Source organism: Nanorana parkeri, unplaced genomic scaffold (assembly GCF_000935625.1).
Source record: "Nanorana parkeri isolate BGI_ZX_2015 unplaced genomic scaffold, ASM93562v1 scaffold555, whole genome shotgun sequence".
Classification (NCBI taxonomy): domain Eukaryota; kingdom Metazoa; phylum Chordata; class Amphibia; order Anura; family Dicroglossidae; genus Nanorana; species Nanorana parkeri.
The window spans coordinates 405,348-416,684 of NW_017306823.1; the positions used below are offsets into that span (position 1 = coordinate 405,348).

At 39.5% G+C, this 11,337-nt stretch overlaps 1 protein-coding gene across 1 annotated transcript in view; it reads left to right on the top strand.

Annotated features, from left to right (window-relative positions):
- Window positions 1-11,337, top strand: part of HECW2 (HECT, C2 and WW domain containing E3 ubiquitin protein ligase 2) — a 220,675-nt gene that overhangs the window by 117,995 nt on the left and 91,343 nt on the right. Inside the window, exon 4 of the mRNA XM_018562010.1 lies at window positions 8,734-8,841. Within this exon, the coding sequence (XP_018417512.1) occupies window positions 8,734-8,841 (108 nt within the window). The remainder of the gene's footprint in view (window positions 1-8,733; window positions 8,842-11,337) is intronic.

Here is an 11,337-nt window from a genome sequence, read left to right on the forward strand (position 1 = left end):
TGACTGGTGAGACACCGTCAAATTTTTCAAGCCCTGTATATATATATATATATATATATATATATACATACACACACACACACACACACACACACACACACACACACACACTGTTTTACTTCTCAATGATATAATGCTTTGCTCCTGCATTATATAATGTTCTGCTCTTGGATGATATACTGCTCAACCTCTGTATTATACTGTATAATGTCCTGCTCCTGGACGTTATAATGTTCAGGTCCTGGATTATATAATGTTTTTTGTTTTTTTATTGGTGAATATAAAAAAAATTCCACACAGCAGAGAAAGGCAGCCGCCCACAATATAGTACAACTGTACATGTAACATCACATGTGTACATGGAGCAAGCATGACACTTATAAAATTAAAATATTCACAGTACAGCCTGGATTATATAATGTTTTGCTCCTAAGTAATAAATTGGTCCTGGATGATTTAATATACCTACTTATGTTATTGTTAAGCCACGTCAATAAAAACCACATCCCTAATTTGCAGTTTGCATACTAAAGGAAGGAAATTTCATGGGGATGGGCTATTACATCCTGTACCAGCACAAAAAAAAAACTATATTGGAATCTCTACATGCCTTATCTAAGGAAATGACAGCATGGACGAGGTGTTCACAAGCTTGGGCATTACTCAATGTTGTGTACGCATTTATGCATTTATTTTAGTAGCTCTTCCAGTTGTGTGTCATTTTATATCCCTTCCTTTTCCACTGACTGGAGGAAGAGGCAGGAGATCAGGATTAACTTTGAAGTGGCTAGCCTGTGTTTTTACAGTTCCTTTCCCAAAATATACTGTTTTTTTTTTAAAAGGAACTTGCTCCCAGACTCAAACAGGCCATGAATAAGCTTGTATAACTAGAAGGCCGTCACATAGAAAATTGTAGCATAGTCATATACTTAGAAACCACAATGTATCTCAGTCTATCTACTGCAAAAGAAACCAGAAGTTTCATGCAACTGTTGTGATTTACAGTAATCTCTGACTTCTTAACTGTGGAAATATGGACTACAAAGTGAAAATTGCAATCTGGACTACTTTGGTAAGTGCAGTGTTTTATTGAAAATATACTAGTTTTAGCACAAGAGACATTTTGCAAGGATATTTGTCATGGCGCATGAAATAAACCATTCTGCCCAAGACAGATTATTTGTTTTAGTAGAAGCTGGAGAGACAAACCATCAACCAGTTTCTTAAATCTCTTGGAGACTGTATTGGGGAGACCGCTGCACTTGAGTTTCTGGGTCTGGAAACCTGACACTTTACCTGTTTGAAGTTTGTTTTACATTTCAGATAGTGCAGCAGGAGGTGTTGCGATCCACAAAGGAGGGCAGGAATATCTGAATCTCCTAGGTAGACTGAAACAGAGTCAAGAAGTATGGCTAGCAGATCTTGCCGTTGGAGTGTCCAAGTCAAATAAAAAGCCAGGGTGTGACTTAGCTCATTAAGCTCCACCTATTACTAAAATAATACTAAAATATCATTATTGGGTTATACTCACTTTTTTATGTATGTACTTATGTTGATGTTATTTACAAATATAGAATTGTTTATGCACAATAGCAAAGCCTAAAGCTGAGTGAAATGGGGTAAATGCAGCTTTTATTAGGGTAATGGTTGCTACTTGCTCCATGTAGAGAATATATTCTTCAGACTTTGTCAGCATGTACATGATTAATTCTAACTATAAAGTCATTACATATATAATGTAACAATAGATATTGACTTACCTTTTTTCGAAATTTGAAAAAATTAAACATAGTGAACTAGGCAAATGTAAGGTACATTGTACAAAGTTGTGCTGCTTGTTTTATATGTCAGATGTTGCTTGTAAATGTGCATACAGCAGTTTAACCAACAATTTGCAATATATAACATCCTTACAATCAAAGTACAAAACACATATTAACATGTTCATGCATACTGTAAATTAGGATTCACCGCAACTGCTCCTATTCCAACTTGTAGTTGTGTGTCCTAAATCTAATGTATTTGTATATCTTGTGTCTAGTGTACCGTGTTCTTGACTGCTGTGGGTTAAAGTGCTGTTGAAGCTTGCTCAGTAGTGGATGCATTTCAGGTACATGCTGGAGGGAATTTATCAATACAGGAGCAGACAGAATCTGGAGCAATTAGATTTTCTCTTCAGTTTGTTCAGTTAAGCTTTCAAAATGAAGATAGAAGCTGATTAGTTGCCATGGCCAATAGCTCCATATTTTGTCTGCTCCAGTTTTAATAAATTCCTCTCACTGTGTTTTGCTGCATGCTTTACTGAGTAAATTGTCAGTAGGTAATACTAATAATTTGCATGTAAGAGAACACTTTATCTGCAAGTAGATTATTTTCCATAATATGATGACAATAAGCTAAACACAAAAGCAATTATAGGACTTCAGGGCTCAGTGCCATGGATGAACGAGTAGGAATTGTTACTATTAGAGATAAGTGAACTAACGCAATCTGTTCCACTGTCATTTTACCCGACTCGCCTTCATAATTCGGATCAATGGGTTAAAGAGAAACGTTTCTCTCATCTTTAAAATGACAACAAAGGCAGAAATGTTTAGTAATGACAGTCTGCAAACAGATGCTTCTAGAGAATTGCCAGCTTTTTAGTCTTTTCATACCATATTTGTCTTTTTCTCCTCATTCTTCTCATGGTGGCCGTTTTTACTAAGGGCAGATGAATCAATTTCCTTTACTTCCTGGAACTCTGGCACAGGTGACTGGAACAAGTAACAAAGCACATCATCTCAGGGGAAAAATGCCTTTCCTTGAGACCTCACCTAGATTTTGCAATTTTCAAATGAGATTTCTTAGGAAGGTACTGGTGATGAAGCCTTCCCAGGATGCATCTGTTAGGCCATGATTACATCACTAATGCCTAAGAGGACCAGGAAGTGGAAAAAAACTGTAATTGTAAGTGAAAGCAAAATATGTTTAGCTAATGAATGTAAGATTTCATATTAACATGCAAAGCTGCATTCTGATGTGATTTTAAGTGAAAGGGAATAAAGGTCCACTTTAATACTAGCTGTATATTGCAAATTTTATCTTTGTGGACTTTTATAGACTTTAAAATGACACTAAACACAGGAGTTAAATCTTAAAAAAGAAATTAAAGTACCTTAACTATTAACAAAAATGTATCTTATTCATGTACCACTAAGCTGGTAGAGCTGAGTGACCTGAAAGAGCAGAAAACGTTTAAGTTGCCACATGTCAACTCCCCACCAACTTTTTTTTGTTAACCTGGACACATTTGGAAAGATGTCCAGATGAAAATATTATAAAGGAAAAGCACATTGCTGAATTATAGTTTTTTGTAAATGTTGGCTTTCATTTCAATCATTGGAGTAGTAGGAACGAACAAGCAAAAGGGCTGGCAATGATTGGCAATTGGGGGTCCTCCAGAGTAGGGGTTCCTTCTTAATTCTTCTTAGTGCCCTCTCTCCTCCTAATTGTAACATGTTTGCCGAAACAGTAAACTTGGTTTCTTTCTCGCCTTGCGGTAGGTGACATACATCACTCATCCAGTACCACTGGTTTGGCTTAAAGAAGAACACTCTGTTTGTCTAGTGTGGTTCATAGTATAGCAACTGATTGCATTTCTTTGCTCCAATGAGGAGGAATTCTATTGCAGAGAAAATAGTTACAAATTACTGTTAGAAAAAGGGTTCACTGCTCTCTCTTTGCAAAGCTAGGGTAGCATTTTTAGTGTTGTAAAATATGCTAAAGACATAAACTCTCCTAGCGCTGCTTTTTCCAACCTTCGATAACATTTTAGGAATTTCTGCACCAAAGCACTGTGCAGAGATACTGCTTGTTGTTGCTAACAGTTACCACATTGTCTCTTACAGAAGGGAGAAAGAAAACAAAGGTATTTTACTAATGGATACTCACCGAGTACTTGCTGTTTTCTTTCCCAAAATGTTATTGATTTTCCAAACATACATATTACAATGCTAACAGAGAGGTTAGTAAGCTGATGCAGCAGCCAATAGCAGTCAAACATGGGTGTGCAATGTCCAGAACATGTTAAACCCTGTATACGTGAAGCAAGGGGTGAGGTCAGTGTTAAACAGGGCACCCATTGAACCAGCCACCAGCTGCCCAAGCCACTATGCAGCTTTGGGGCAAATACTGAGAGGTATATACCTACTAGCCTACAAGACAGACACTATTTTTTGGGAGGGGGCTCCTTCAAAAAGCCACTACTAAGCTAAGGGGAGGGGGGATAACCGGAGTAAAGGCGAGGTGCGGATGTAAGTGAGAGATGAAAATCAGAAAGGAGGAAGAATAAAGAAGGAAAAGCTTGCTTGCTGTTTTCAAGCACTTTAGGTGCCATACTTGCATGTAAGATACAAAGACCTGACAACAGTTGGCGCTGCTGTCCTTGGGTATAGGTGACGTATCCAAGTAAGAAGGAAATCAAGATGATAGGAGGAGATCTAGTCTCATAGCTTGACCTAGTCCTTTGTGGCAGTTTATTCCAACCAGTTAGGAAGTTGACCAAATAGGCCATGAAAGATTAAATACTTCACCAGACCCAAGTTTCTTCTACAGGTTCTGATAGTATAATGTACCTGGCTACAAACTTACAAGTCCAGGGAGCATATCTAAATACAGAATAGAAAAAAAATCCTTAGCACTCAGCCTTGGTAACCAGCAAAACAAATTTTGTATTTAGCTAAATGCTTGTCTTGTTATGCATCGCCCTAGTTGGTTATACTGTATTGTGATTCTGTCAGTACCATTTCATTATTGGAGCAGCAAAAAACAGATGACAGGACAACATCATCAGCAGTAGTAGGTGATGATGAGTTGTTTGCAACGGGAACAAGACTGATGAAGGGGTAAATGAATTTGTTATTCTCACCTGTGTCCTTATTTTGTAGACTGTGATGGCATGCCACATGCTGTAGGTGAGTAAAGCTCCCGAATAGCCCTTAGCCCTCACCTATGTATTTTGCATGGAGATAACCTATGGAAATGTGCAAAAATGTACAAATTGTGGTTCCTGTACAATATAATTGTGTTGTTATCATCTGTTCTCTGTTCCAGAAGCAGATGCATCATACGCGTACATTAGTAGGGTAGTAGGGAATGTAACAGGAACTTTGGTATCAAGTGTTTTTTGCCCACCATAACCGTAACAACTATTGAGTTGGCTATTGATGCCTTGAACAAGCCCTAGACAAGAAGAATGGGTGGATAGGAATTATCCACCCATTGGAATTACCCCTGATCAAAAGTCTGCATACCCTTAGTACTTAATACTGAGTATTGCCCCCTTTAGCATCAATGACAGCGTGCAGTGTTTTGTAAGAGTTGACTATGAGGTTCCGATTTCTTGGTATAGTTAGCCATTCGTCTTGGCAAAATGTCTCTAGGTCATGCAAAGTCTTTGGTCGTCTTGCATGAACCGCACGTTTGAGATCTCTCCAGAGTGGCTCGATGATATTAAAGTACAATTAAAACTGCGGGTGTTTTTTTTTGCATATATGTACTGCTAGCAACATTTAATTGCCATTTTAACCTGTGTGTGTCACCTTGTGTGTCTGTAACAAAGCCAAACATTCCAGGGTATGTAAACTTTTGATCAGGGCCATTTGGGTGATTTCTGTTATCATGATGATTTAAAAAGGAGTCAAAAAACTATGTGATAATAAATGGCTTCACATGATAACTATCCTTAAATAAAAGACAGCTTACGAGCGCTGACTGACGAATCCCTTGCTGTTTGCATTGTATTCTGATAGTGGCTGCTGTCAGAATACAATGCAAGCAGCAAAGGATTCGTCCGAGAATTTTCAAACGAGCTCCTTCGATCAGCTGATGCAGATTTTGGCTGGTTCATAATGAACCAGATGAAATTCGTCCCATTTATACCCTACTTCATACTCCGAAAACTTCAACTGAATACGCCTTCTTCTGGATCAACAGTCCATTCAATCCATGGGACATTAATGTGCACATACAGGCAGCGCTGCACTAGATTTGGCCAGACAGGATGTAAACAATGAAGGAGGCCGTCAGAGGATCTAAGGAAGCACCTGGATTGGGGGATAGTTAGGATACTTTAGGCACTGGAAGGGTTTACGTAAAGGCAAACCTGTCCTTTATCTTTTGCCTCTAGACTCATTTAGACAGTTGTTGTCAAATGTAACACAATATGAATGCAAAAGGCTGCAACTCGCCTGTTTGCTGGCAGTGCAAACGCATCTCAGTAGAACCTGTAAATATAAATGGGAATCTGTAGACTTGCTTTTGGTTGGCCTTTCAGATACAAACACCTATCTACATAAGTGCTAGGTGTGTGATAGTAGCAATGGCAGAAACCAGAAGGAAAAGTGACTGAAGAATTACTGACAGCAAAGTGTAGTGAGCAATTAGCAAATTCACTGTCTATGACTGTGGTGAATCATGATGATGTATGGGACACCGGCTGGCAGGTTCCAATGTACAGGCAGTCCCCGAGTTACATACACCCGACTTACATACGACTCCCACTTACAAACGGAGGCTATTACTGTACTGCAAAGGTAGTTGTAATGCTACCGCGCTCCACTACAACCCAAAATTTTCAAAATCCAATTGTCACAGGGACAGAAAGTGAGGTGAAATCTTCTGAACAGGGGCACACACAGCAAAACAAACTTTACAGGGGGTTAACCTTTTCCTATGCTATCCAATACAAAAACAAAAATTTTTTTTGGCTGGAGTCACACTTAAAAAATGTACCTGTTCCAAAATACATACAAATTCAACTTAAGAACAAACCTACAGTCCCTATCTTGTTCGTAACCCGGGGACTGCCTGTGTACTATTTTCTTTCTCATACTAATACATGTATGATGACTCAGCTGGGGTAAAGAAAAGCAGGCAGGAGAGCTTTCAAGCTCACCACCAAACATGTTCGTATTCATGTATTAACTGAATTGTAAAATGTAAGGTCATCGATTGAATAAATTTATGCTATAGCCAGGGGCGTAACTAGAAATCACAGGGACCCATAGCAAAATTTTGTATGGGGCCCCGTGATTGCTAGTTATGCCACTTGCAGAGCCCACCGGAGAGTGACCCTGCAGAGCCCACCATAGACTCTCTATAGTGGGCTCTGCAGGGTCTGAGATCTCCTCCCTGTCAGCGCTGTCTGCCTCTGCTATCGACGGGCCCTGCCTCCTCTTGCATCACTGGCCCCACCTGCTCTTAGGTCGCTGGCCAGTGATGTAAGAGGAGGCGGTGTTGCTCTTAGGCGGGCCCCACCTCCTTTTTGAACACCACTCTCATCTGCCGCAGCGGCTGGCTGTCACTGACACAGCTCCGCAGCGGCTTTGAGGGGAAATGCGCCGCGGCCGCTGCTGAGCTGTGTCAGTGACAGCCAGCACCCTTACATGCCATAGCGGCCCTGGCCGGGCCCCCCCTTGTTACACCACTGGCTATAGCTCCTGCACTGTCATTGCGAATTGATTTAATTGTGACTTCCAATCAGTTCACAAAGTCCAGTAGAAATTGTAGAAAAGTAGAAAAAAGTAGAAAAGTCAGTCATTGGAGCTCCAATTTATTGACCCCTTTTTTGAAGATACTAGTTGCCTGACTGCTATGCCAATCTAGTGTCTACAGTACCCTCACTGAACCCAAATAAGTATGCAACTAAGGAGTTTTGACCTTACTCAGACTTCGCTTGATGAATATTATATTCAGATCTGTGACTCAGATGATGCTGAAACCAGAGACGGCCAGCGAACAATCATTCTCAAAAGAAAGTCCATACTAGCAGCAGCCTTATTTTTCCTAGTACAGGTTTTCTTTATTGTTATATACATTTTAAAAGGATTACTTTATGACCTGGTCTTCTCCATGAATAATATGAACAATTTATGTTACATAAGAAAGCAGTTAAACAGTGAGTTTAACATATTATAGTAAGAGGCAAATATCCATTGGAAGCACAAACCAAGAACTAGAAATTATACTACAGTGTTAGTGATGTCATATATTTTAGTCAGAAGTGACCACATAGGATGCTATAAATAAGCATTAATGGGCTGACATTTAGTGCAAGGAGATTTCTCAGGAAAGCGTGTGGCCACAAATCCCCTATCCCCTTTGAGAGTCATTTCCTATGTTGGTGATATTGACACAGCCATTAGAAGTCATGGGAACTTCTTGACAAATGCAAGCAATTAATTAGAGATGAGTGCATGAAGGCAGGAACTTTTAAAATGCGCTTCAAAGACAGATTTTTACTCAAGATTAACTAGGGCTAATTAAAAAACTAGAGCAGTTTAGAAAATATAAACAGTTGTTAATGGCAATTTAGAGGATTATGTTTTATCATAATAAATTCCATTAACATGCACCAGAATACCAGATAAAACTTACCATAGGTATGCTAGCACAGTGTAGGAGATGGATCTTGTTTTTTATGGACAGTAATCCAAAAGGAAACATATCAGGTAGTTCAGATTATAGATAAATTCCTCTGTTTTTGTTTAAACGTGAATTCATAGTAAGACAGTCTTCATGTCTAGCGGATGCTTATATACAAAGATAAATGATATAATCAATGTAATACATACAGTATATTAAAATATGCTTTTCTGGCGTACTTTACTCTTTGCTGCTATACTGTTTTATGTTGTTTACAAAGTGTACTTTATATGTTGGTTAATAGCAATATAAATTTTTCACTTTTAGATGAAAGTTCTCCTGCAAATTTTTGGGATTCCAAAAACAGAGGTGTAACAGGAACGCAAAAGGGACAAATTGTCTGGAGAATTGAATCGGGTCCATATTTTATGGAACGTGAGTAAATTTTTTTGACACACTTTGGCTTATGTTTATACTGCAACCTATATTCATATGATCCTTAGCAGATGTTTTGCTACTTTGTACAATCACCGTCAAAGTGGAACTCTGGGCAAAATAGAAAATTATACATATGCTTTCTGTCAGTAGGATTACCACTAGAGTCTTTGCTTTTTTTTTTCCAATAGATTTTTATTGAAATATAGAAAGAGAGAGGGTTATCATAACTGGATTACATCAACCGGATTACATCAATGGAGCCATTTTTAATTTTTTTTTATTAAATGAATAGTAAAAAATTGACTTTTTTTTTTTTTTTTTCAATGAAAGGATTTTTTCTAAAAGTGTGGTTTCTTGATTGACTTTGAATTTTAACCCTTTAGTAAATGAGTAGGGGTACAAGTACCCCGTACTTATTCACAAAGGGGGGCAGCATCTGGGTGCCTCCATAATTAAAGGGGTACCCCGATGCAAATAAGCCCCCTTGCCCGCAGACCACCACAACCACTGGGTCAGGGTTGTGGGGAAAGGCCCTTGTCCTCATCGGCATAGGGACACCCTCCCAATGCTGAGGGCACGTCCCCCCCCTTTCCTGCCCTGCTGGGCCTGTGCTCGGATCAAGGGTCTGGTAGGAATGTTAGGGGTACACCACGTTTTGTCCCCATTTCTGGGGGCTGGGGTTCCCCCTTAAAATTCCTACCAGACCTAAATGGCCTGGAATGGATTTTGGGAACCCCACACACTTTTTATTTTGTTTTAACTTGGGGGGGGGGTCCCTCCTAACATTCCTACCAGACCTAAAGGGTCTGGTATGAATTGGGGGGGAACCTCACACTTTTTTCTTTTCTCTTCTGCAGACTGTAAACCCCCCCTAATGTCATTTTGCTGCAACGAAATTTCATCCACAAACAAAATTTTGTACAGACTACCTACCGCTAACAAAGTTCATCCGAATCCCGAAACCAATTGACTTTCAGACCTGAATACTGTAAAACAAAATAACGCAAAATCCGAATGAAAACAAAAATAAATAATTTTTTTGCCGGTGCACATGTCTAATAACTTGAATATTAAAACATAGAAAAGTAGCCACTGGAGAAGTGGGGCGAGTATAACGTAAAGTGGATGAAGCAGGTGGCAAGCAAGGGAATGCAATGTGGATGGCAAGGGTGGAAGGAAGAAAAAAAGTAAAGAAGAAAAGACAAGAGGGGAGAGAATAAAATGGGGTGTTAGGCAAGGGGGAAAATAATTAAGTACAATACAGTGGCCACATAGGAGAAGGGGCAGAGATGGGAGTGGGGTAATCTCTAGGGAGCACTGTTTGCACCTAAGCAGTCCCCTTTAACCACTTGATGACTGGGGTGTTAAACTCCCTTCCTGTTCAGGCCATTTTTCGGTATTCAGCGCTGTTGTAGTTTAACGTACAATTATTCAGCCATGCAACGCGTTACCAAAATTAATTTTATACCATTTTTTTTTGGGACAGATAGAGCTTTCTTATGGTGGTATTTAATCACCTCTATGTTTTTTATTTGTTATATTAAGCAAAAATTAACAAAAATTTTGAAAAATAACCTGTTTTCCCTATGTTAAGCTATGAAACATTGCACATAAATAATCTTTCTTCATAAATTTCTGCTAGAATGTGTTGGATAGCAAAGTATTGTTTGAAATGGTTGTCACTGTCTCCTCTTCTTTCACAAACGAACAGTGTGAGAGAGATGAGGAAATATCTGGAGACACCAACAATGTTTCCATTTAGTGATCTGCTGTGATTGGTCACAGCGATCACACAGAACAGAGCCAATTGCACTGGCTCAGCACCAATTTGTTTAAACTACACTGTCCAGTGTAGTTTAAACTTGATTGCTCGTGACCGCACTAGGGGACACGCGAGAGCTTAAAAGCATTAAAAAAAGGACATGTATTTATGTGATCCCGCCGGAAGCTGACAGCCGTCCGAATGTGCAGAGGCAGTGGCGGCCGGCAAGTGGTTAAGGGCCCATCCACACTAAAATCGGAAGGAGGGTTCGTTGACTAGCAATTGTACCTTCCGATTTCCTTCAGAGCCATTTTTTTAACGGATGAATACGGAAGGGCACCAAAAAATTAATGGGTGTGACTTGGGCTAGTTCATACTGGCTATGTTGCTTTACATTGCGCTGGAAAAAAGTAGTGCATGTTGTTTTTTTTTTTAACAGAACAGAGCAGTGTGAACTTCCATTAGCCTCTGCTGAAAAACGTATTACAATGCAACAGAACCAGTGTGAATGGGCATTAAAGCGTGTCTAAACCCAAAAACAAAAATTTTATATGTTGCAGCTTACCAGTCACTAAATGATAGTTTACACACCGCAATGACCAAGTCAATTATCACTAAAAAGCTGTGTGTTATGTTCAAGGGTGGCTGCAAAGCAGTGACATGATGTACCTCTTGCTCTAGGTGAGGCATTTCCCAGTCTCGCCCCCAGCACGCCCAGCCCTGCCCCCGCC